The 26,940-nt window shown below is 34.8% G+C and overlaps 2 protein-coding genes and 2 long non-coding RNA genes across 8 annotated transcripts in view; 3 read left to right on the forward strand and 1 right to left on the reverse strand.

Moving 5' to 3' along the window:
* The window catches only part of LOC125811947 (synaptotagmin-5-like), a 64,718-nt gene that overhangs the window by 28,434 nt on the left and 9,344 nt on the right, over nt 1-26,940 (forward strand). Inside the window, exons 1-2 of one of the 5 annotated variants that reach the window (XM_049491493.1) lie at nt 14,550-14,793; nt 14,891-14,995. The exons of 3 other annotated variants lie outside the window; for them this stretch is intronic. In XM_049491493.1, coding sequence (XP_049347450.1) covers nt 14,689-14,793; nt 14,891-14,995 — 210 coding nt within the window. In that variant the 5' untranslated portion in view covers nt 14,550-14,688. Of the gene's footprint in view, nt 1-14,549; nt 14,794-14,890; nt 14,996-26,940 lie in introns of those variants that run through there. One more of the 5 variants, XM_049491491.1, reaches the window with a different exon arrangement.
* LOC125811899 (probable LRR receptor-like serine/threonine-protein kinase IRK) lies at nt 7,172-9,321 on the forward strand. Its single transcript, XM_049491448.1, has 2 exons — nt 7,172-9,246; nt 9,294-9,321. Exons 1-2 carry the CDS (start codon nt 7,172-7,174, stop codon nt 9,319-9,321), a joined length of 2,103 nt encoding a protein of 700 aa, XP_049347405.1.
* LOC125811954 (uncharacterized) lies at nt 9,467-26,506 on the reverse strand. The gene is made up of 3 exons (XR_007441934.1): nt 26,282-26,506; nt 17,168-17,311; nt 9,467-9,578 (listed from the first exon to the last, which is right to left on the reverse strand). It is a non-coding gene; the product is annotated as an uncharacterized LOC125811954 (long non-coding RNA).
* LOC125811955 (uncharacterized) lies at nt 17,068-26,565 on the forward strand. The gene is made up of 2 exons (XR_007441935.1): nt 17,068-17,277; nt 26,355-26,565. It is a non-coding gene; the product is annotated as an uncharacterized LOC125811955 (long non-coding RNA).

The raw sequence follows: 26,940 nt of genomic DNA on the forward strand, positions 1-26,940 counted from the left end.
TCTAGAAGTTAAGAAGCAAGTCAAAGCAAAGTTTCCTAAAGTTTTCAAGGGTCTTTAACAATGTTTTAACATCGTTTTAAGACTTAAGTTTTGAAGTTAAGCAAGAGTAAAAATATAGTTTGAAGTTCTTTTCTTCAAAGAGGTATATGGGGACTATGTATTCCCAAAGAAGTTTAAAAGAAATGTTTTCACATTTAAACAAGATTGGAAACTGAGATTTCCAAAGAGCCTTCGGGCTAGTTTTTAGAAAAGAGTAATCGCTTTCTAAATGAAGCAAGAAAGGAAACTTTGATTTCCAAGATAGCCTTTGAGCTAAGTTTTTGAGCACTCATCTCAAATCACAGAGGAAATATGTTTTAAAAACATAAGAGCCAGTACATTTTTTGGAGTAGTATTGAGCACCGAATTGGGGGAGCGTTCAAAGAACCCACAGCCCCCATATAACCATGTAGCCATCATGGGTAGAAGAGGTTTATACTTTTTAGATGAATCCTTTTCCAATTAGACTAGTGGATCCATTAGGCAGTTCAGGTTCTATACCTTTGGCCAGGTATAGGATGCTCTGGCAGCGTGAGGTTGATCGTTGTATCATCACTATAGCTCTTATGTGATGGTTGTCGGTTAGAGAAACTCCCACAGCAGTTATTGTATTTTTATATACATCAGTTCATTTGTATTTCTACATACATCCTAGATTTATTGTATCTTTGCATACACACAGAGTTTATAGCATGTTTTTAAACAACTTTTCTTTATATTGCACTTGTTTTAAATTGTTTTATATTTAAATGAGTCAGTCAGGTTGAGTTGAGTTGAGCCAGGTAAGTTATTCAGGTTCTTTCAGATTTCCTTCTAGCATATGTTGCTTAGCATTCCAACTCGCATACTCGTACATTCAATGTATTGATGCCAGTTGGCCTGCATCGTCTTATGAACGTCCAGCGCCTCGTTGATCCAGTTGAGCAGCTCAGAGTCAGTGGTGAGCCTCCTTGCATTCAGGAGGACTCTTTTATTCGCTTTCATTCTTTCATTTATTAGGATGTTGTGGGGTTTGTCCCAACATCCATCTCAGAATTTTAGAGGCTTCATAGACAGTTAGATAGTTATTAGTGCAGATGTTTTTCTTTTATCTTTCAAATGTTGTTTAATGACTTAAGTGCCATTTTGGCCAGTTTATTATCATTTAAGTTGTTTTATGATCTTATACTGTGTTGAGTTAAGTCTTCTGCTGAGTTAAGTAGCCAGGCCAAGGGTTCGCTTGGGGCCAGCAATGGTCTCCGAGTGCCCGCCACGTCCAGGGTGTAGACTCGGGGTGTGACAGAGAGTATTGTTATGAACAAAGTTCACCCCAATGTGGATACCAATGTCATACAAGTAGTTATTGGTCTGACAAGAGCTATTGGGCTGAGAACAAGCAATAGGGCTAGGTTAATTTGGGATCCGGATTAAGTAGTGGGCATGGAAACGACTCCATCAAAAAGGGTAGTGCAATGTGATTAAGGAATTATGCATATTGGAGAAAATGTTTGTCCTCTCCTCTTCTTCTAGAGTCTAAGCTTCTCATCTCCATTTTTCTCTCTATCTTTAATTCTCGTTATTTCAATATTTCCATTGTAATTCGGTAGTTTGATTATTGCAATTAGAATCTTAAGGTTGTAATAGTGTTCCAGTGCTCTTATTAATATAGTGAGGATTTGGGTTCGTTACACATGTTCCTCAACCATTAGAGTACGAAGAAGATGAAGAGGAGTCATATTCCATAAATGGATTTACGTGGGAATCTGTAGTCTTAGGCTACAGTTTTGGACTAGTTGTTGGAACTATCATTTGGAGTCTCATGTTTAAATACCGTAAACCAAAATGGGTTGTGGAACTTTTTGATGCCAACGTGCCTCGCGAAAATAGAAGGCCAAAGAAGAGAGCTCAAAGACAAAAAAGGGACTTCATGGAAGATTGATGGGGCCAACTTGTCAAGTAATATACCTTATAACTAATTACTCTAATAAGTAATGTTGGAATAATCCCATGAATATTGTCTGAAGTTTCTCTTTGTTATTTGCATCTGTTAGATACCTCTGAATTATTTTTAGCATTTGCTTCGACTACTGAATTGAAGTTAGCTTAGGTACAAATAAGGATCAAAGGGATAAAAGGAACAATAACATCAAAGTCAATTATATTCTTAAAAAAAAAAAGCTAAAAGAAAGACATCTACATTTGAAGTTCGATTTTTTGTGTTTAAGTAGCAGTGGACTGTTGTGTTGGATGGGCAGATGTTAATTTCTGACCATTTTTAGATCTTTGAATACATGTTCATTCACTTCGACTTAAAGGCCTGTTCATTCTTGTAATGAAAATTGAACATTGAATGCTCAAGTGCCTGGACCTCAAGGAGGTTGAGGCGATTCTAAAATGTTTAGAAGCAAATATGGGGAAAAACTTATTCTTCTGAATTTGCCTACATAGAGACAAAACAGATGATATTTTCTCAAGGTACACACCACCTCCTCAGACCCTATTTATGGGATTACACCGACTATGTTGTTGTTATTACACTGTTTCACTTGCAAAACACTTTTGTTAAGATGTATGTTGAACGCCTAAAGACATCACATCATTCAGCGACAAATTAGACCTAAAGAATAAGGCGCAAACCAGTCGTTACAAACAACTAGTCTAGGAGGTCTTGCTGTTGTAAAATTTGTGGTGTGTTTGGTAAGTAAAATTATACCTACTGTCGCGTTTATTACGACCCGAGTAAAATTTTTTTGTGGAAAACAGCACAAGAGACAACGCAACTAATCGGAAATTTCTCAGCAGGTGAATGTTCTTCACCAAGTTATTCAAAACATATTAATTATGCAGGAATATCAAACAAAATTCTGAATAAAAGAACAAAAATAAAATTCCACACGGTATTATTGTTTTGTTGTTACATACTACAAGTAGATGGAGGACTTAAATCATGTCTTCAATTATTGTTCATTTTTTTCCTCACTTGACTTAGTCAAGCAATAGTTTCTGTCATTGGAAATTTCATATATAATGGGACTAATTTTCACATATATACTGGGACCAATTTTCACATGCATCATCTTGCGTAACACACACTGTAGTGACAGTTAATGACCTCGAAATGAACACAACATCTAGAGAAAATTATGACATAGGGAGTATTATTTTGTTAAGTCTTCTCCGTCCTCGAACAAGTTGTTAGAAGTGACTAGTCAAGTGATGCCAAAATCGGACAAAACAAATATTGGTACTATCAAACAAGATTTAAAGACTTGAGTCTTTCTGGAAATAGACTTAACACTTGGGACAATTTTTTTGCAACCACAAATTAGTTAGTGGTAGATGGGGGGAAAGCACCCCATTTTATTTGTCTGGATGCATGTGTTTCTTTTCTTTTGTTAATTTATACCTCATACACTTCACCAAAAGAGACCTTTAGCGGCAATTGATTTTTCTTTTAACAGCAATATTTATTGCCACAAATACATTTACCGGCATTTGATTAAACGTCATTGGATCCAATGTCGCTAAAGCCTTTAGTGACATTTATGTCGAGTGCCGGTAAAGACCCTTATTATTGCCACTAAAAGTAATTTCTTTTAGCGGCCTTTACTATTGCCATTAAAGCCGAAACAAGCATATTTGTCGCTTTTACTATTGCCGGCAAAGATAATAATTGTAACTCAATTATTGTAACGACTTAAAACTAATCATAAATTCACCTTAATTCACATATTTAACCCTCTTTTGCAATTTCTAAAAGCCCATTAAGTTGTGGCATATATATTTGGGTCATTCACCATGAAGTTAAGGATTCAAAAAATTTCTTTCCATATGATATTCATATTTAAACGAATTTTAATTATATATACCAACAATATGAAGTCTACAATCAGTATAATTTAACGTGTTGTAGTTAGCATGTTGCTTACCTTGATTTGCAGTTTATTAATTTCACTTATAATGAAGAGTCATCTATAGTTACTTTTAGACAAGTTGATAGTAAGAAAATTTCTTTAAAGCTCTAGCATAAAATTTTTCGAGAAACAAAAAATATAACAAACGGAAAAAAGCCTAAAATACCTTCGAACTATTGGAAACAAAGGTACACATCACTCTCTTCAGATCCTACTTGTGGGATTACACTAGGTATGTTACGTTGTTACTCTGTTTCACTTACAAAACACTTTTGTTAAGACGTATATTGAATAGCTAAAGAATAAGGCACAAACAAGTCGTTACAAACTACTAGTTTAGCAGGTCTTACTGTTGCAAAATATCATATTTTTCTTTTTTCCCATCAGTAGTCTTTGTGGAAATTTATAGACAAGTTTGTAAAACAGACTAATCAATTACTTGGAATGATCTTCAACAAATTATACAAATCATACTAATTAACCAGGAAAACACTTATCAAACAAAATTTTAAATAAAATTCCACACGGTGTTATTGTCTTCAACTTCTTCCTCACTTGACTTAGTCAAGCAATAGTTTCTATCATTGGAAATTTGTCCCAAAATTCTGCAGAAATATTTTCTATAGTGAGTGTTACGTAACGGGACCTATTCACATCATCTTGCATGCGTAACACACACTGCAGAGATATATGATCGATGACCCTGATGTGAATAACAACATCTAGAGAAAATGAGGACATAGGAAGTATTAGGCCAATCAGACCCTTACATTTGTCCTTAAATTTCATTTTGGCACTCCAACTTAACCTTGATCCATTTTAACCCTTTAACTCCAATTTTTATATTTCATTTAGGCTCTTCTATGTGATGTGGCAGAGTGTGTGCATCACCCTTTCTCTAAGAGAGTGAAAGACAAAAAAAAAGTATTTTTTTCTTTTAAAAAATAATAAAAGATTAACCCTTCAACTCTTTTTTTTTTAATGTACTATTTAAACACAAATACTAATTTTATGATTTCTTTATTTCTATATGTGCTCTTCAATTGCAATTTTTAATTTAAATAATCGGCGTTCATCCGTTTGTTATTGTAAAAATTAAAAATTGATGGATGATCATTGATTTTTTATATTAAAAAAAAAGTAACAATTTATTTTAGAGTTTCTGTGTATTTTTGCATGAAAAATAACCGACGAAAGTACATTGATTTTTCTTTCATAAGAAAATCAATGACAACCCAACGAAGTCTGTTGAGTTAGTTAGCAATGGACATGAATTTTTTTTACTCGTATTTATTTGAATGAAAAATTAGAAAGCTGGTATTTGAGTTAGATCCAAATAGACTAGATATGAAAAAAATATGTGGTGTTATTTAATTTAATTAATTGTTCAAAAAAGAAAACCAACACACTTACGTTAGTTTTTTTTTCACACAATAATGTACAAAAACTCTAAAATAAATATTTTTAAAAAAAATTGATGTTCATCCATTAATTATTATTTTTTTAAAGAAAAAAGCTATGACGTTAATTTTTAAAATGAAAAAGTGAAAATGAAGAACATAAATAAAAATGAAGAAATAATAAATTTAGTATTTTGTGTTTAAATTGTATATAAAATAGAGTTGAAGGATTAAAATGGAACAAGACTAAGTTAGAGTGTCAAAATGAAAAATGGGGGCAAGTTAGATGGGTTGTGTATGTTTTTAATTGAATTTTATGCCATGTCATGGTGTGTGAAATACGCACATCCACTTTGTTGATTCTTTGGAAAGAAGTACCTAAATGGAACAATTGGAGTTGAAGGGTTAAAATGGAACAAGGTTGAGTTGGAGTGCCACAGTGAAATTTAAGAACAAATTTAAATGTCTGCATATGTGTTTGGCCGAAGTATTATTTTGTTAAGTCTTCTTCGTGCTCTAAAAAGTCTTATGGAACACTACAAAATATGTGTAACAAGTTGTTAGAAGTGACTTTGAGTCTTCCTGGAAATTGACTTAACACTTGGGACAACTTTTTTTGTAACCACAAATTATTACCTCATTTTATTTGTCTGGATGTGTTTCCTTTCTTTCGTTAATTTATACCTCATAGTCTCATGCATAGACAAGTCAACAACGTTACTTTATCAAATAGTGCTTAGTTAACTGTTTACTTTATTTAATATAGAGGTCGTTGTAATAATTAAAAAATAAAATAGTGTTTAGATAAGGGAAAATGCACAAGTACCTCCTAGCCTATGCCCAAAATCTCTGAGACACACCTAACCTTTACTAAGGTCCTATTACCCCCCGAATTTATTTTATATATAATTTTCTACCCCTTTTCGGCCTACAAGGCACTATCCTTGAAAAAATTGTCAACATGCACTGGGCCCACAAGATAGTGCCACGTAGGCCGAAAAGGGGTAGAAAATTATATATAAAATAAGTTCGGGGGGGTAATAGGACCTTAGTAAAGGTTAGGTGTGTCTCAGGGATTTTGGGTATAGGCTTGGGGGTACTTATGCATTTTCCCTTTAGATAATTATAACATTCTTTCTTATATGACTACTTATTTTATTGGCTTATTTATATATTGACGATCTTCATGAACCCATATTATTATTTTTACCTTTTTATTCCTATTACTATTTTTATTTATTCATTATTGAATATTCTAATGCCTATCAAATGGTAAAACCTTTTGCATTATACAAAATAAATTGTTGGGTGTCAAAAAAAAGATCAAATTTGTTTTTTGGTGTATTCTTTGAATTACAAGCACTGCAACAAACACTACAACAAAAACAACTTTTAGCGGCAATAAATATACACATTAATAAAGAGTGTTAAAGATTTTACCGGTATTAGTTAAGTGTCATTAGATCCAATGTCGCAAAAAGCTTTAAGGACATATGCAAAGAGTGTTAAATGCCGTTAAAAATACATCTTTTCTAATTTTATAGTCATGTTATCGGGTTAGACCTTAGTTGTAGTCTGCTTCGTGGAAGTATTCATCCCAATAGCACCCTCTTCCAGCTTCATCATCTCCAAACACTAAACCTTGCTTACAATGACTTCTCAACTTCTTCAATCCCACATAACATTGGCCGATTGAGGAATTTGAGGAATCTAAAACTCTCTGGCTTTGATGGGTAAATCCCAACAGAAATCTCATACCTTTCCAATTTGGTTTCACTTCATCTTTCTTCTACTTTTTATGATTATGGATTACAACTTGATGAGAGAACATTTAAAGCAATGTTTCAGAACTTGACAAATCTGGAGATACTTTCTCTCTCTGAAGTCAACATCAAATCACCGATACCTGTAAGTATTCATCCCAATAGCAGCCTCTTCCAGCTTCATCATCTCAACACACTAAACCTTGATAACAATTATTTTTATCCTTCTTCAATCCCAAATGGCATTGGCCGATTGAGGAATTTGAGGCTTCTAAAACTCTCTGGCTTTGATGGGAAAATCCCAACAGAAATCTCATACCTTTCTAATTTGGTTTCACTTGATATTTCTGGTTATGGATTACAACTTGATGAGAGAACATTTGAAACAATGCTTCACAACTTTACAAATCTGGAGTTACTAGCTCTCCCTCTTGGCAACACCTCATCACATATACCTGTAAGTATTCATCCCAATAGCAGCCTCTTCCAGCTTCATCATCTCCACACACTAAACCTTGTTAACAATTATTTTTATCCTTCTTCAATCCCAAATGGCATTGGCCGATTGAGGAATTTGAGGCTTCTAAAACTCTCTGGCTTTGATGGGAAAATCCCAACAGAAATCTCATACCTTTCTAATTTGGTTTCACTTGATATTTCTGGTTATGGATTACAACTTGATGAGAGAACATTTGAAACAATGCTTCACAACTTTACAAATCTGGAGTTACTAGCTCTCCCTCTTGGCAACACCTCATCACATATACCTGTAAGTATTCATCCCAATAGCAGCCTCTTCCAGCTTCATCATCTCCACACACTAAACCTTGTTAACAATTATTTTTATCCTTCTTCAATCCCAAATGGCATTGGCCGATTGAGGAATTTGAGGCTTCTAAAACTCTCTGGCTTTGATGGGAAAATCCCAACAGAAATCTCATACCTTAACAATTTGGTTTCTCTTGATCTTTCATATGGTTATGCATTACAACTTGATGAGAGAACATTTGAAGCAATATTTCAGAACTTCACAAATCTGGAGATACTTTCTCTCTTTAAAGTCAACATCTCATCTCCGATACCTGTGGATCTTGGTTATACTAATCTGCGAGGTGTTCTCACAGAGAGCTTTTTCCTTCCGTCAAACAGCTTGGAAACGCTCAAATTGAGTGATAATGATCTTCTCAAAGGAGTTTTTCCAAAGATCCACCGGAGCAACACTCTGTTAATGGAGTTGGATATTTCATTCACTGGCATCTCTGGTGAGCTGCCTGATTCAATTGGCACCTTCAGTTCCTTGAATATCTTGAACCTCCATAGATGTCAATTCTCTGGTTCCATTCCTGATTCCATAGGCAACCTAACACAAATTGGGGAGTTGGATTTATCTAATAATCATTTCACTGGCCATATTCCTTCCACAATCTCTAAATTGAAGCACCTCACAACTTTCCATCTTTCTGACAACTCCTTTTCAGGTGAAATTCCTGATGTTTTCTCTAACCTCAAAGATCTACGTTATTTAGATCTTTCTAACAACTCCTTTTCAGGTGAAATTCCTGATGTTTTCTCTAACCTCCAAGAGCTACGTACTTTACATCTTTCTTATAACAGCTTCATCAGTTCGTTTCCCGCTTCAATTTTAAGTTTGACAAATCTTGAATACTTAGACATGTCGAGTAACTCCCTATCTGGCCCACTGCCTAGCAACCCAAGCATGCTTCAAAAGCTAACTTCTGTGGATTTGTCATACAACTCACTGAATGGTACCATACCATCTTGGGTGTTTAGCCTACCTTTTCTATCTTCAGTGTTGCTCCAACATAACCGATTCAGAGGACTAGCCGATGAAGTGATCAAAACAAACCCAACATTAAAAGAACTGCATTTAAGCAATAATCAACTCAGTGGTTCTTTTCCTCAATCACTTGTGAATCTCACAAATCTTTTTACCCTTGACATTTCATCAAATAACATCACCATTGATGAGGGAATGAATATCACCTTTCTTAGCCTATCATCTTTATTCTTATCATCTTGTGAACTGAAGCATTTTCCATACTTCTTGAGAAATGTAAAGACACTTGTGTACTTGGATATTTCTAACAATAAGATTTGTGGTCAAATCCCTAACTGGTTTAGCGGCATGAGGTGGGACTCGTTGCTGTTCCTAAACCTTTCTCATAATTCATTAACAGGCCACCTACCACAATTGCATTTCCATAACCTAGGGTATCTTGATCTGAAATTTAACTCCCTTCAGGGTCCACTACCTTCATCCATTTGTAACATGAGCTCGCTCGAATTTCTTGATTTATCACGCAACAACTTCAGTGACTCAGTTTCACATTGCTTGGGAAGCATGGCTAGTCTAACGGTGCTAGACTTAAGAAGGAACAATTTCACAGGGAGTCTTCCTCCATTATGTGCACACAGCACTTCATTGAGTACCATTGTCGTAAATGGTAATCGATTTGAAGGACCTGTTCCTGTGTCGTTGCTCAAGTGTAATGGTCTACAAGTCCTTGATGTGGGGAACAATGCTATAAATGACACGTTTCCAGCTTGGCTCGGAAGTCTTCAAGAGCTGCAGGTCCTTATATTAAAGTCGAACAAGTTCCATGGACCTATAAGTATGTGTCAGACTAAGTTTTGCTTTCCCAAGTTGCAAATTTTTGATCTTTCTCGTAATGATTTCAGTGGCTCACTTCCTGCAAAAGTTTTTGGAAACTTCAAGGCAATGATCAAATTAGATGGTGAAGACACAGGAAATATCAAGTACATAGAATCTGTGTTGAATTCGTCATTTGACACATCGTATGAGGATTCAGTGAGTTTGGTAATCAAAGGGCAGGATATTGAGCTACAAAGAATCAGCACAATTATGACAACCATAGATCTCTCAAGCAACCATTTTGAAGGTGTGATTCCGGAAGCACTAAAGGACCTCAGCTCACTTAGGCTACTCAATTTATCCCATAACAATCTCATAGGTCATATTCCAGTGGAATTGGGGCAATTGAATAAGCTTGAAGCTTTAGATCTCTCTTGGAATCTGCTCACTGGAAAGATTCCGCAGGAATTGACAAGAATGAACTTTCTGGCAGTCTTAAACATCTCTCAAAATCATCTCGTCGGACCAATTCCTCACGGTCTACAGTTCAACACATTTGAAAATGACTCGTACGGTGGTAACCTTGATTTATGTGGTCTTCCTTTAACAAAGAAATGTGGAACGAGTGATTCATCACATGTTCCTCAACAATTGGAGTCCGAAGAAGAAGGCGAGTCATATTTTTTTAGTGGATTTACATGGGAATCAGTAGTCATAGGCTACAGTTTTGGACTAGTTGTTGGAACTGTCATGTGGAGTCTCATGTTTAAATATCGTAAGCCAAAATGGTTTGTGGAATTTTTCGATGGACTCATGCCTCACAAAAGAAGAAGGCCAAAGAAGAGAGCTCAGAGACGACGGACTTAATGGAAAATTGAGAGGGCCAACTTATCTTTGTTTGATTTTGTGGACTAATTAGTGAACTTTTCTGGTTCTGTTTTTGTCTTTTCAATTTTCTGTTTGTTGTTTGTATATGTTTGATAGAAACATAATTATATGTGTGTTATGTTAGTTTGTTTCTGTTTCAAGTTGATAGAAGTGATCTACACAGCCATTCATTAGTTATGTTACTCAGACTCTTTTAAAATGTCAACCACTACGTATTGGATTCTTCAAAAGTAGTGCATTTTTTATGAAACCAACACAAATGCAACATCATTTTATTTTTAGGAGAGTCGGAGCAACATAGCTCATCAGCATAACAAAACAGGAGAAAGCAAAGCAGTAAGCAAATTGATCAGTTTGGTTTATGATTGAAATCACTTGATATAAGAAGGTTAATTTTTTGAAAAATTGATATAGAAGAGTACTCAAAACTACAGAATTGGCAAATAATTTTGTGGTTCTGCATCTTTCTAATCATAACTCAGCCTTAAACTATTCTCTAACTCAGTATCAACTTTCGCGATTTTGATTTTGGTAGATTTTTTACATATATTTATACTTCATGACAAAAGATGTGTCCGGTTGTTCAACAACTAATTCATATATTATTTTTTTTTTGGTTTAAGTTTTGGATATTTTATTCATAGCTTCCAAAATCAAAACAAGAAATTACACCTTCTTACACCCCAACAGCTAGTGTCCAACCTTGTCAAGCCCACTACTAAAAATGGAAAAAACAACAAATAGACCAGGCCCTTTCGTAAACCTGATATTCTAAGATAGGATTTTCGCCGCTATCTCCGCCTCTTCGCCTTAGCTCTCTTCACTGCTTCTGTACATGAACAACAATGTTGCCTCCATGTTACTGACCTTTATGCTTTTTTCCAGTTGTGTTCAAAAGTTTCTTCCTCTTGCTTTCTTTTCTTCTTTTCTCCCTCTTTTGGTCTCTGATTCCCATCATTCTGCAGGTGATTTTGCGATGGAGTGCAAGGGTAGTTCAATTCCTCCATCTCCAGGTTAAAAGCTCCATCTTAGAATAACAATAGCATTTTCCCTATTTTGTTGCCTTTAACTTCTATGTAATTTTGTTGTTTGTGGAAAAATATATGTTGTAGCCTTCCCTTGTCCCCTATCCCCTTAAGGATGATACTCTTAAATATGGGCATAGTAATTTGTCATTATTTATGAGTCTCCTCGCAGGTGTCTTCCTGTTAAAATTTGTGAATGTGCAGCTCCCTCGGTCAATATCAAAGTTTGCCACATGATCTGCTAGCTTGTTTCCTTCCCTTAGAATATGTTGGAAAATAACTTGTTTATCTTGTAGACATGATTGAAACCCTGTCACCATTTCCGCAATTATCCATGGACATGCCCATTTCCTTTCTAATACCTTGTACAAAAGCATTGAATCAGTCTGTATGATTATTTGATTATGTTGTGACTTCTTGCAATGCTTGGATGCCTCCAGAATAGCTTTAGCTACCGCAACTGTATTAGTAGTATTTTCTATACTTGCTCCTTCCACGTATTCTACATCTCCTTTAGCATTCCTTAAAACGAAGGCATAGGAACTAAGACCTGGATTTCCTCTAGAAGTTCCATCTGTATTGTATTTTACCCACTCATTCAGTGGGAATTCCCATAAGACCTTTTTCACTTTCATTTTAGGTTTGTAGCTTGTCCATTCTATGAGCATATCAGGCCAGTTAACAGGACATGTCATATAGGGTTTCCTGAGTCTTACCAGCATATACATGTTCCTGGTGATATTGTGAATGACTATTGCTACTGATGTCTTTTTTCCTTCATGCTTCATCTTGTTTCTCTTTCTCCACAACTCCCATATTATAAAACTAGGAAGAGCTCTGTAAAAAGGTCTCATATTTGTCCCAATTTTTGTCCCCCACCACAACATTATAACTTCTCTTAGTTGGAGACCCTCTATGTTAAGACCTGCAAAAGAACAAAAATAGGACCAAGTCCTGTTAGCTGAATCAGATTTTCAGAAACACATGGGCAAGTGTCTCATGTTGAGGTCTTTCACAACACCAACATTTGGATGGGCCTTCAAGACCCCATCTTCTCATTATGTCATCAACGGGGATTTTAAATTTCCATAATCTCCACATTGTGAAAGCTATTTTAAATGGTACACCCTTACTCCACATCCATTTATAAATTTTGTTTTCCTCCGCCTTATGTCTGATATAATGCCAAGTAGATTTAACTGAGAAACTTCCCCTTGTCTCTGGCATCCAACAAGGTTTATCCATTGCTGCTTCTTCTTTTGGAGGATGAATATTCTGCAGAATATGGTTTACCAATTCCTGTGGGAGTATCTCATGTAGTACCTCTGTATCCCACTCCCCTTGTCTAGTTAAATCCCTAACTGTTTTATATGTATCATCACATTGAAATTCTTCTCCAGTAATAGTGTACAAATCCCCTAGGCCCGTCCAGTTATCATGCCAGATTGATACTGATCCTTTCTCCATTTTCCATAAAATTTGGTGTTCAATGAGATCTCTAGCTTGAAGCATTTTTTTTCCATACTTGTGATCCCCCTCCTCCCGGTTTCCACATAATTTCAGTAACATGCGTTTTCCTGCAATACTTGTTCTCCATGTATTCCCTCCATATCGATGGCTTTGTTCTAAAGTTCCACCATAACTTACAAAACAGAGCCATTGCTAGATCTTGCATCAACCTAAAACCAAAACCCCCTTCTTTTTCTGGTAAACATAGGTTACTCCATTTTGTCCACTGTCTTACCCTCCCTCCTACGCAACTACTCCAAAAGAATTGAGCCATCATTTTTTGGACATGCGTTAATACATTGATTGGTGGGTTCATGACTGATAGACAGTGTATAGGAGTACTCTGCAATACATGTTTAATTAAAATTGCTCTGCCCCCAAAGGATAACAGTTTGCCTTTCCAGGCTTGTATCTTGGACCCAATCCTTTGTATCATTTGCTGATAATATGCCTTCTGCTTCCTCTTGTAGAAAATAGGGCAACCCAGGTATGTAAAAGGAAATTCCTTTCTTAAAATACCTGTTGCTACTTCCGCCACTATTGCCTCTCCTCCCAAAACACTATGGTGCAAGTAAATTGCACTTTTCTCTTTGTTCACCTTCTGGCCCGATATATCTTCATATTTCTTCAAAGTTTCTGTGATCAATTGCATTGTTCTCACCTCCTCTTTACATAGAATAATCATATCATCTGCAAAGGCCAAATGACTTTCCTATATTCTTTTCCTAATTTTAGTTTGGACACTTTGAAAACAATTAAAGTATCTTTGTCTGGTTATGGCCGTTCAAAGCTTTGATCATAACAAGAAAGATATATTGAAAATATCGTTTTCTTTGTTTTAATTTGTTTGTTTTATTATTTTTTTAATTTTAATTTATTTATCATACTTTATATTTTAATTTATCTAAAAAAGAATAATATTTTTCTTTTTAAATAATTTTTTAAATTTCAATGTTTCACATGATATATGTTTAAGATTATAATATTAAAAGATATTTTGATATATTTTTTATATAACTTTAATTTAATATTATATCATTGAAAATTCTTCTTTATTTATTTTTTTTGTTTGAATTTTTAAATTTTAATATTCCACGTGACATATTTAAAAATTATTTTAAAAGCATACGATTCAAAGATTTTTTTCACTTTCTTAAACTTATATCAAGTCGGTAAAAACTAGACAAACAAATTAAAACAAAGTCTCACTTTTCAATACTAATATTCCAACTTTCATTGAGTCTCAAGATATACTTTTTAATTTGTTTTTTTCAAGAATTTACTTGTTGGAAGAACCCCACCAGAAGAAAACTCCAAAAATACAGATTAAAAATCCCAACTTTGAGTTCTTCTTTCAACAATTTTAAGTTTCAGTGAATCTCAAGATGTAATTTTTTTTCAAGAATTCACCTTTTAGGAAAACCCCATAAGAAGAAAACTCCAAAAACAGATTCAAAATCTCACCTATTTTTTAGTTCTTTTCAACATTTTTCAGTTTATTACCTCACAAAAATCATTGAACAAGGAAGAGGGGATTTAACAAAAAGTGGGAAAAAAATGTCATTTGTTTTAGGGGTTGTGTTTGGAATAGCATTTGGACTTGCTATAATAGTTGCTTTTGTGAAATCTGAAAATGCTAGATCCAAACAACGTACTGATCTGGTTAGTCAACTAAAGTCTTTGTTTTTTTTGGATTTTTATTTTTTTCCATTTCTGGGGTTTTTTGTATTTATGTTGTTTTTTTGGTTGAATTGTGAAGGCTAGTGGAATTGCTGCATTTGCTAAAATGACAGTGGAAGATTCAAGAAAAATCTTTACACCAGAACAATACCCTTCTTGGGTTGTTTTCTCAAATCAACAAAAGGTGAAGTCTTTAACCTTTTTTTTTTAGGATGTATTTGGTAGGACGTAGAGGCGGAGTCAGAATTTTTAGATCACAGTTCTTTTTTGCTATGTTGGGTTTCTGAAAGCTATGCTGCTCGGACTCTCAGAAAATGTTGTTTGTACCCGTGTCGGATTCTCTAATGTTGCACTAGTTTGGAGTGTCCGACACTCACCCGTCATCATTTTTGAAGAGTCCAAGCAACATTGACTGAAAAGACTATTTTTAGATCTTATAACATTAATATAGGGTTAAACCAAAGCTACTGGATTTTGCTGTACTTGTAGCTAAAGCTATGTCATTTATCATAAATCTGTAAAATGACTTATTTTCTGGAAAATGTTTTTCGTAATGGATTTTTTTTCTGGTATAAGACATTTATTGAAGATTGAATCAGCAAATCGGATAGTGTTTTGGTGAAAATATTTGAGTAGTAAAGATTGATAATAATGTCTATATGTTGAGATAATTGTTTGCTCCTTTTTGGTGGAAAATGTTTTTGCTAAAACATATGTTTTGGAAACCAAAATCAGAAAATAAGATAACCAAACGCACTGTTAATGTCCTTTTCTGTTTTCGGAGCACAGAATGACCATATAAGATCATTGAGATTAAATTCATGCATTATGGTTCAAATTATGGTCTTTGGTTGCAAGACTGTCCCTTTATGGACTTTGTTTAATTTCTATCTAGAATACATGTGATTTAGTTTGTTGAGAGCAAACAATGCTTCACAACTTCACAACTCTGGAGATACTTTCTCTCTCTTATGTCAACATCTCATCTCCGATACCTGTGAATATTTCTTCCCCCTTAAGGTACGTGGATCTTGAATATACTCATCTGCGATGTGTTCTCACAGAGAGCTTTTTCCTTCTGCCAAACAGCTTGGAAACACTTATATTGAGAGGGAATGATCTTCTCAAAGGAGTTTTACCAAAGATCCACCGGAGCAACACTCTGTTAATGGAGTTGGATATTTCATACACAGGCATCTCTGGTGAGCTGCCTCATTCAATTGGCACCTTCAGTTCCTTGAATATCTTGTACCTTGGAGGATGTCAATTCTCTGGTTCCATTCCTGATTCCATAGGCAACCTAACACAAATTACGGAGTTGATATTATCTCATAATCATTTCACTGGCCATATTCGTTCCACAATCTCTAAATTGAAGCACCTCACTTATTTGGATCTTTCAGTTAACTCCTTTTCAGGTGAAATTCCTGATGTTTTCTCTAACCTCCAAGAGCTATGTTCCTTATATCTTTACCATAACAACTTCATCGGTCCATTTCCCGCTTCAATTTTAAACTTGACACATCTTGAATTCTTAGACATGTCGACTAATTCCCTATCTGGCCCACTGCCTAGCAAGGAAAGCATGCTTCCAAAGATAACCAAGCTGGATTTGTCATACAACTCACTGAATGGTACCATACCATCTTGGCCTGTTTAGCCTACCTTTGCTATCTTCAGTGTCGCTCCAACTAGCCGATGAAGTGATCAAAACAAACCCAACATTAGAAGAACTGAATTTAAACAATAATCAACTCAGTGGTTCTTTTCCTCAATCACTTGTGAATCTCACAAACCTTTTTACCCTTGACATTTCATCAAACAACATCACCATTGATGAGGGAATGAATATCACCTTTCTTAGCCTATCATCTTTATTCTTATCATCTTGTGAGCTGAAGCATTTTCCATACTTCTTGAGAAATGTAAAGACACTTGTGTACTTGGATATTTCTAACAATAAGATTTGTGGTCCAATCCCTAACTGGTTTAGCGGCATGAGGTGGGACTCGTTGATGTTCTTAAACCTTCTCGTTGATGTTCTTAAACCTTTCTCATAATTCATTAACAGGCAACCTACCACAATTGCATTATTATAGTCTAGAGTATCTTGATCTGAAATTTAACTCCCTTCAGGGTCCACTACCTTCATCCATTTGTAACACAAGTTCACTTATCTTATTAGATTTATCTCGCAACAACTTCAGTAACTTGATTCCAAGTTGCTTGGGAAGCATTGCTAATCTAATAGTGTTGGACTTAAGAAAGAACAATTTCACAGGGAGTCTTCCTCCATTATGTGCACACAGCACTTCATTGAGTACCATTGTCGTAAATGGTAATCTATTTGAAGGACCTGTTCCTGTGTCATTGCTCAAGTGTAATGGTCTACAAGTCCTTGATGTGGGGAACAATGCTATAAATGACACGTTTCCAGCTTGGCTCGGAATTCTTCAAGAGCTGCAGGTCCTTATATTAAAGTCGAACAAGTTCCATGGACCTACAAGTACTTGTCAGAGTAAGTTTTGCTTTCCCAAGTTGCGAATTTTTGATCTTTCTCGTAATGATTTCAGTGGCTCACTTCCTGCAAAAGTTTTTGGAAACTTCAAGGCAATGATCAAATTAGATGGTGAAGACACATGAAATATCAAGTACATGGAATCTGTGTCGGATTCGCCATTTGTCACATCGTATGAGGATTTATTGAGTTTGGTAATCAAAGGTCAGGATATTGAGCTAGAAAGAATCAGCGCAATTATGACAACCATTTTGAAGGTGTCATTCCAAAATCACTAAAGAATCTCAACTCACTTTGGCTACTCAATTTATCCCATAACAATCTCATAGGTGGTATTCCAATGCAATTGGGGCAATTGAATAAGCTCGAAGCTTTAGATCTCTCCTGGAATCGGCTCACTGGAAAGATTCCGCAGGAATTGACAAGAATGAACTTTCTGGAATTCTTCAACCTCTCTCAAAATCATCTCGTCGGACCAATTCCTCAAGGCCGACAATTCAACACATTTGAAAATGACTCATATGGTGGCAACCTTGATTTATGTGGTCTTCCTTTAACAAAGAAATGTGGAACGAGTGATTCATCGCATGTTCCTCAACAATTGGAGTCCAAAGAAGAAGGCGAGTCATATTTTTTTAGTGGATTTACGTGGGAATCAGTAGTCATAGGCTACAGTTTTGGACTAGTTGTTGGAAATGTCATGTGGACTCTCATGGTTAAATATCGTAAGCCAAAATGGTTTGTGGAATTTTTTGATGGACTCATGCCTCACAAAAGAAGAAGGCCAAAGAAGAGAGCTCGGAGACGAAGGACTTAATGGAAGATTGAGAGGGCTAAATTGTCTTTGTTTGATTTTGTGGACTAATTAGTGAACTGTTCTGTTTTTGTCTTTTTTAATTTTCTATTTGTTGTTTGTATATGTTAGAAACATAATTATATGTGTGTTATTTTAGTATCAATGGTTATGTTAATCTGTTTTTTTTTTTCAAGTTGACAGAAGTGATCTACACAAGCCACTCATTAGCTATGTTACTCAGATTTTTCAAAATCCAATATTGAATTCAATTTATAGATTAATATTTGCCTTCATACTAAATCTATTGAAGAAATTAATACCCAACTTGTCTATTGTTTTCTTATTCTTCTTCTTCATTTGCTTTTATTTTCCCTCATATATAGTGTAGTTGTATTACTTATAATGTTCACTTATTGCTCTAATAAAGTAGCAAAATGAAGAGTTGTAAAACTAATTAATTATAATGTTATGAAAAGCAATCATTTTGATGGCGTAGGTCCAAAAACAACAAAAGATCTTGGCTCACTTTAGCTACTCAATTTACTATCTCAAAGGAGATTTTCTAATGGAACTGCGACAATTGAATACGCTTGAAGTTTTAGGTTTCTCTTGTAATTGGCTCACTGGGAAGATTCCTGAGCCGTCTTAAACCTCTCTCAGAATGTTCTTGTCGGACCGATTCTTCAAGGTTCACAGTTCAACACATTTGAAAGTAACTCGTATGGGATGAGTGATCCATCACATGTTCCTCGTCCATTGGAGTCTAAAGAAGAGTCGTATTTTGCTACAGTTGTGGATTTGTTTGTTTGAACTGTCATGTGGAGCATCATGTTTAAAGATGGTTAGCCAAAATGGTTGGTGGAATTTCTTCCATGATTTTAAAAGCGAAAAACAGAAAACTTTGCTTGTGCATCATTTTATTTATCTTCTTGATTTGATCACTACACCTTTATCTTGAGTCGAGGGTCTATGAAAACAGCACAAGAGACAATTAATCGGAAATTTCTCACAAAATTTCTCTACTGGTGGAATGATCTTCACCAAGTTATTCAAAAATAAAATTCCACACGGAGGAAATGAAGGACTTAAATCATGTCTTTAATTATTGTTCATTTTTTCCTCACTTGACTTGGTCAAACAATAGTTTCTCACATTGGAAATTTCTTAGAAATTTTGCAAAAAAAATTTCCACATAATGAGACCAATTTCATATCATCTTGCGTAACACACACTGCAGAGATAGTTGATGACTCGAAATGAACAACAACATCTAGAGAATTATTTTGTTACCGTCCTTTAACAAGTCTTGTAGAACACTACAAAATATGAGTAACAAGTTGTTAGAAGTGAGTAGTACTCATCTTGTGATTCAATTGTTCATCAGTCCCGATTCATCATAATCTTTTTTTTTTTCCTCTAGTCTTTGTGGAAATTGGCTTAAAGTCTTACAAGTCATCGTCTGCTAGTTACAATACTGTATACCTTTTTTCCTTTGGTGGAATGGAATATTGATGGATTTTCCTTTATTAACTTAATGTGAAAATTATTGTGTACCTAACAAGTTTGAAAATAGCAGAAGATACAACTAATCACTCACTCGGATTGACCTTTTATGATTGTATAGATTTTATAGAAAAATTGAAAAAAGTGTTCAAATAGGGCAAATATGTAAAAAGTGTTATTTTCCATCTCTTCCTATTTGAACTGTATCATATAGATGGAATTCCCCTCATTAACTTAATGTGAAAAGTTTTGGAAAATAGCACAAGAGACAACTAATCAGAAATTTCTCTGCAGTAGTTATTCCAAACATAATAATTAAGCAGGAAATGAAGGACTTAAATCATGCCTTTAATTATTGTTCATTTTTTCCACTTGACTTAGTCAAGCAATAGTTTCTACCATTTGAAATTTCTAAGAAGTTCTGCAGAAAATTTTTCTACATAATGGGATCAATTTCACATCATCTTGCGTAACACACACTGCAGAGATAGTTAATGACTTCAAAATGAACACAACATCTAGAGAAAATTAGGACATAGAGAGTATATATTATTTTGTTAAGTCTTCTCCGTCCTCTAACAAATCTTGTGGAACACTACAAAATATGAGTAACAAGTTGTTAGAACTGACTAGTACTCGTCTTGTAATTCAATTGTTCATCAGTCCCGATTCATCATAATCTTTTTTTTTTCCTCTAGTCTTTGTGGAAATTGACTCAAAGACTTACAAGTCACCGTCCGCTAGTTACAATACTGTATCAGTTTTTTCCTTAGGTGGAATGGAATATAGATGGATTTTTCCTTATTAACTTAATGTGAAAATTATTGTGTACCAAACAAGTTTGAAAATAGAAGAAGAGACAACTAATCACTAACTCGGAATATTAACCTTTTATGATTGTTTAAATTTCATGGAAAAATTGCATAAAAAATTATTGCATTCATACATGGTTTCACTTGATTAAAGTTTCTCTCTTTGAAAAGTATTGTGGAAAATAGAAGAAGAGATGTTGATGGAAAGTTGGAAAAGGATGACTTAAAATAGGATATATATCTATTCATCTATTCTATACTATCTTAAAAAATGTTAAATTACTAAAATATTTTCAACTTATATTTATTTATTTAATTTAAAATATAGTGTACTACATGATTTGGCATTCACGTGCATCAAAACTAGTACTATCTTAAGAATATGAATTCTCTAACTTAAATGTTAAATTACTATAATACCCCAACTAAAAATACTCAATTTAGTATATCTTCTATAGTTTATATTTATACTTATTTATTTATTTGTTTATATTATACCAAAACATTTTTTTTTCACATTGAAGGGTTGTGATTTTCCCGATGAGTTGTGACTTTTTCAAATAATTGTGACTCTTCTAAAAGATTAGTTGCTCTATTATGATCAAAATTTTTGTTGTGGATATTGATATTCCTTTTTTAAACTGAGAAAACTGTGTAGACTCACACATCCTACGTGACATATTACACCTAGGACTTACATAGTAGAAAAACTGAAAATGTCTACTACTCCACTTGAACTGTATCATATTTTATAAAAAAAGATTTTTTTTAAAAATAAAAAACTGTATCATAGTTGTCCTTTTTCCCACCTGTAGTCTTTGTGGAAATTGGCTCATTAAAGACTTTGGCTTAAAAGAACAAAATAAATTCCACACGGTATTATTGTTTTGTTGTTACATAGGAGGAAATGAAGTACTTAAAATCATGTCTTTAATTATTCTTCATTCTTTTTTTCCTCACTTCATGACTTAGTCAAGTAATATATAGTTTCTCTCATTGGAAATTTCTCACAACTTATGCAGAATATTTTCTACAGTGTGTTACGTAACATGGACAATTTCACATCATCTTGCGTAACACACACACCGTAGAGATAGTCGATCGATGATCTCGAAATGAACAACAACATCTAGGGAAAATGATGTGTAACAAGTTGTTAGAAGTGACTAGTACTCATTCATGGATTACAAGTGACTGAAAATTGACTTAACACTTGGGACAACTTTTTCTGCAACCACAAATTATTACCCCATTTTATTTGTCTGGATGTGTTTCTTTTCTTTCGTTAATTTATAGTCCCATGCATAGACAAGTCAACAACGCTACTTTATGAAATACTATTTAGTTAATGTTCACTGTATTTAATGTGGAGGTCGTTGTAATAATTAAGAAATGGAATAGTGTTTAGTTAATTATAGCATCCTTTCTTACGTGACTACTTATTTTATTGACTTATTTATATCTTGGCAATTGTCATGAACCCATTACGTTTACCTTTTTTATTCTTCTTTCTATTTTTATTCTTTCATTATTAAATATTCTAAAGTCTACCAAACGGTAAAACCTTTTGCATTATACAAAATATATTGTTGGGTGTTAATAAAAAGATCAATTTGTTTTTTGGTGTATTCTTTAAATTACAAGTACTACAACAAAAACAATTTTTAGCGGCAATAAATATACACATTAATAAAAAGTGTTAAAGTTTATAGCAGCATTGAAGCTTCTGCTTTGCTTCAGTTTAAGCAATCCTTTCAAATTAAGTCCGAAGAGTACTGTAGTTAAGAGTGTTATGAAGATTGTTTCCCAAAAACAAAGTCTTGGAATGAGAGTAGGGATTGTTGCAGTTGGGATGTCCGTGTAGTTTAAGTCCTAAAGTAAATTTGGCTGTCAACTTCGAGGGTTATTTCAAATAGGGAAAATATGTAAAATTCACAAAACGGCTAGGAGGTTTGTTTCAGTTTCTTTCTTGATCCTGACTAAGTAGCATAATGAATGGATGATCCACTTAAACACACAGAATTATGAGTTAATTTGATCACTACACCTTTATCTCGAGTCAAGGGTCTATAGAAACAATCTCTCTAGCTACGTCCTCAGACCACACTTGTGGGATTACACTTGCAAAACACTTTTTTTAAGATGTATATTAAATAACAAAGAATAAGGCGCAAATCAGTTGTTACAAACACACTTTTTCTTTCTTTAACTTTGTGATTCAATTGTTCATCAGTCCCGATTTATCGTGATCACTAGTAATTGATGAACCACACTTTGGTTATTTTCAATCTGTTCATGTTTGAACTGTGTCATATTTGTCCTTTTTTCCCACCAGTAGTTTTTGTGGAATTGGTTTAAAGACTTTGGTGGAATGCTGACGGAGTTTCCATCAATATTCCTAACAAGTCTCTCAAGCAACCATTTTGAAGGTGTCATTCCAAAATCACTAAAGAATCTCAACTCACTTTGGCTACTCAATTTATCCCATAACAATCTCATAGGTGGTATTCCAATGCAATTGGGGCAATTGAATAAGCTCGAAGCTTTAGATCTCTCCTGGAATCGGCTCACTGGAAAGATTCCGCAGGAATTGACAAGAATGAACTTTCTGGAATTCTTCAACCTCTCTCAAAATCATCTCGTCGGACCAATTCCTCAAGGCCGACAATTCAACACATTTGAAAATGACTCATATGGTGGCAACCTTGATTTATGTGGTCTTCCTTTAACAAAGAAATGTGGAACGAGTGATTCATCGCATGTTCCTCAACAATTGGAGTCCAAAGAAGAAGGCGAGTCATATTTTTTTAGTGGATTTACGTGGGAATCAGTAGTCATAGGCTACAGTTTTGGACTAGTTGTTGGAAATGTCATGTGGACTCTCATGGTTAAATATCGTAAGCCAAAATGGTTTGTGGAATTTTTTGATGGACTCATGCCTCACAAAAGAAGAAGGCCAAAGAAGAGAGCTCAGAGACGACGGACTTAATGGAAGATTGAGAGGGGCCAACTTGTCTTTAGTTGATTGAACTTTTCGGATTCTGTTTTTGTGTGTTTTAATTTTCTGTTTTTGTGTGTTATTTTAAATATAGTCTCATGCATAGACAAGTCAACAACGTTACTTTATGAAATAGTGTTTAGTTAACTTTTTGCTTTATTTAATACGGAGGTCGTTGTAATAATTAAGAAATAAAATAGTGTTTAGATAATTATAGCATTCTTTCTTACATGACTACTTATTTTATTGACTTATTTATATATTGACGATCATCATGAACCCATATTATTATTTTTACCTTTTTTATTTACTATTACTATTTTTATTTTTGAATATTCTAAAGCCTACCAAACGGTAAAACCTTTTGCATTATGCAAAATAAATTGTTGGGTGTTAAAGAAAATATCAAATTTGTTTTTTGGTGTATTCATTGAATTACAAGCACTGCAACAAACACTGTTGAAACTTTACTTCATAAAGGTCTGCGTATATCCTACCTTGTTGAAACTTTACTTGTAGGATTACATTAATCAGTATGTTATAGGTATTCAATTTATGTATGACAACTGAAACTAGTATATATATATATGTGGATAATGCTGATTGATTTGTAAAAAGAGAACAAACATCCTGTTATTTGCTGAAAACAAACAAACAAAAAATGGGACGTTTCTTTTTCATTTATTCATTTCTGTGTTTTGTGTTGCTAATAAGTGAATGCTTTTCTTCTTCCTTTGAGCATCATCTTTGCTCTCCCACTGAAGCTTCTGCTTTGCTTCAGTTTAAGCAATCCTTTAAAGTTAAATCCGAATACTCCATGTGTCATACTTCTTTCCCAAAAACAAAGTCTTGGAATGAGAGTAGGGATTGCTGCAGTTGGGATGGAGTCACTTGTGACTTATTAAACGGTCATGTTATCGGGTTAGACCTTAGTTGTAGTCTGCTTAGTGGAAGTATTCATCCCAACAGCAGCCTCTTCCAACTTCATCATCTCCACACACTAAACCTTGCTTACAATATCTTTAATACCTCTTCGATCCCACATAACATTGGCCGATTGAGGAGTTTGAGGCATCTCAACCTTTCTTGTTCTTTCTTTAGTGGGAAAATCCCAACAGAAATCTCATACCTTTCCAATTTGGTTTCACTTGATCTTTCTTATGGTTATGCATTACAACTTGATGAGAGAACATTTGAAGCAATGTTTCAGAACTTCACAAATCTGGAGATACTTTCTCTCTTTGAAGTCGACATCTCATCTCCGATACCTGTGAATATTTCTTCTTCCTCCTTAAGGTACCTGGATCTTGGTTATACTAATCTGCGAGGTGTTCTCACAGAGAGCTTTTTCCTTCCGTCAAACAGCTTGGAAACGCTCAAATTGAGTGATAATGATCTTCTCAAAGGTAAGCTGCCTGATTCAATTGGCACCTTCAGTTCCTTGAATATCTTGAACCTCAAACAATGTCAATTCTTGGGTTCCATTCCTGATTCCATAGGCAACCTAACACAAATTAGGGAGTTGGATTTATCTAATAATCATTTCACTGGCCATATTCCTTACACAATCTCTAAATTGAAGCACCTCACAAGTTTGGATCTTTCCTCCAACTCCTTTTCAGGTGAAATTCCTGATGTTTTCTCTAACCTCCAAGAGCTATATTATTTAGAACTTTCTGACAACTCCTTTTCAGGTGAAATTCCTGATGTTTTCTCTAACCTCAAAGAGCTACGTTATTTACTTCTTTCTGACAACTCCTTTTCAGGTGAAATTCCTGATGTTTTCTCTAACCTCCAAGAGCTACGTACTTTACATCTTTCTTATAACAGCTTCATCAGTTCGTTTCCCGCTTCAATTTTAAGTTTGACAAATCTTGAATACTTAGACATGTCGAGTAACTCCCTATCTGGCCCACTGCCTAGCAACCCAAGCATGCTTCAAAAGCTAACTTCTGTGGATTTGTCATACAACTCACTGAATGGTACCATACCATCTTGGGTGTTTAGCCTACCTTTGCTATCTTCAGTGTCCCTCCAACATAACCGATTCAGAGGACTAGCCGATGAAGTGATCAAAACAAACCCAACATTAAAAGAACTGCATTTAAGCAATAATCAACTCAGTGGTTCTTTTCCTCAATCACTTGTGAATCTCACAAACCTTGAAATCCTTGGAATTTCATCAAATAACATCACCATTGATGAGGGAATGAATATCACCTTTCTTAGCCTATCATCTTTATTCTTATCATCTTGTCAACTGAAGGATTTTCCACACTTCTTGAGAAATGTAAAGACACTTGTGTACTTGGATATTTCTAACAATAAGATTCGTGGTCAAATTCCTGACTGGTTTAGCGGCATGAGGTGGGACTCGTTGCAGTTCCTAAACCTTTCTCATAATTCTTTAACAGGCCACCTACCACAATTGCATTTCCATAACCTAGGGTATCTTGATCTGAAATTTAACTCCCTTCAGGGTCCACTACCTTCATCCATTTGTAACATGATGAAACTTATCTTATTAGATTTATCACGCAACAACTTCAGTGACTCAGTTCCACATTGCTTGGGAAGCATGGCAAGTCTAACGGTGCTAGACTTAAGAAGGAACAATTTCACAGGGAATCTTCCTCCATTATGTGCACACAGCACTTCGTTGAGTACCATTGTCGTAAATGGTAATCAATTTGAAGGACCTGTTCCTGTGTCGTTGCTCAATTGTAATGGTCTACAAGTCCTTGATGTGGGGAACAATGCAATAAATGACACGTTTCCAGCTTGGCTCGGAAGTCTTCAAGAGCTGCAGGTCCTTATATTAAAGTCGAACAAATTCCATGGACCTATAAGTATATGTCAGACTAAGTTTTGCTTTCCCAAGTTGCGAATTTTTGATCTTTCTCGTAATGATTTCAGTGGCTCACTTCCTGCAAATGTTTTTGGAAACTTCAAGGCAATGATCAAATTAGATGGCGAAGACACAGGAAATATCAAGTACATGGAATCTATGTTGTATTCGCCATTGGTCACATCGTATGAGGATTCAGTGAGTTTGGTAATCAAAGGGCAGGATATTGAGCTACAAAGAATCAGCACAATTATGACAACCATAGATCTCTCACGCAACCATTTTGAAGGTGTCATTCCGGAAACACTAAAGGATCTCAGCTCACTTTGGTTACTCAATTTATCCAGTAACAATCTCAGAGGCGATATTCCAATGAAACTAGGACTATTGAGTATGCTTGAAGCTTTAGATCTCTCTTGGAATCGGCTCACTGGAAAGATTCCACAGGAATTAACAAGAATGAACTTTCTAGCCTTCTTAAACCTCTCTCAAAATCATCTCGTCGGACCAATTCCTCAAGGTCCACAATTCAACACATTTGAAAATGACTCGTATGGTGGCAACCTTGATTTATGTGGTCTTCCTTTAACAAAGAAATGTGGAGCGGGTGATTCATCGCATGTTCCTCAACAAATGGAGTCCGAAGAAGAAGGT

Source organism: Solanum verrucosum, unplaced genomic scaffold (assembly GCF_900185275.1).
Source record: "Solanum verrucosum unplaced genomic scaffold, falcon-dt-bn FXZP01000238.1, whole genome shotgun sequence".
NCBI lineage: Eukaryota > Viridiplantae > Streptophyta > Magnoliopsida > Solanales > Solanaceae > Solanum > Solanum verrucosum.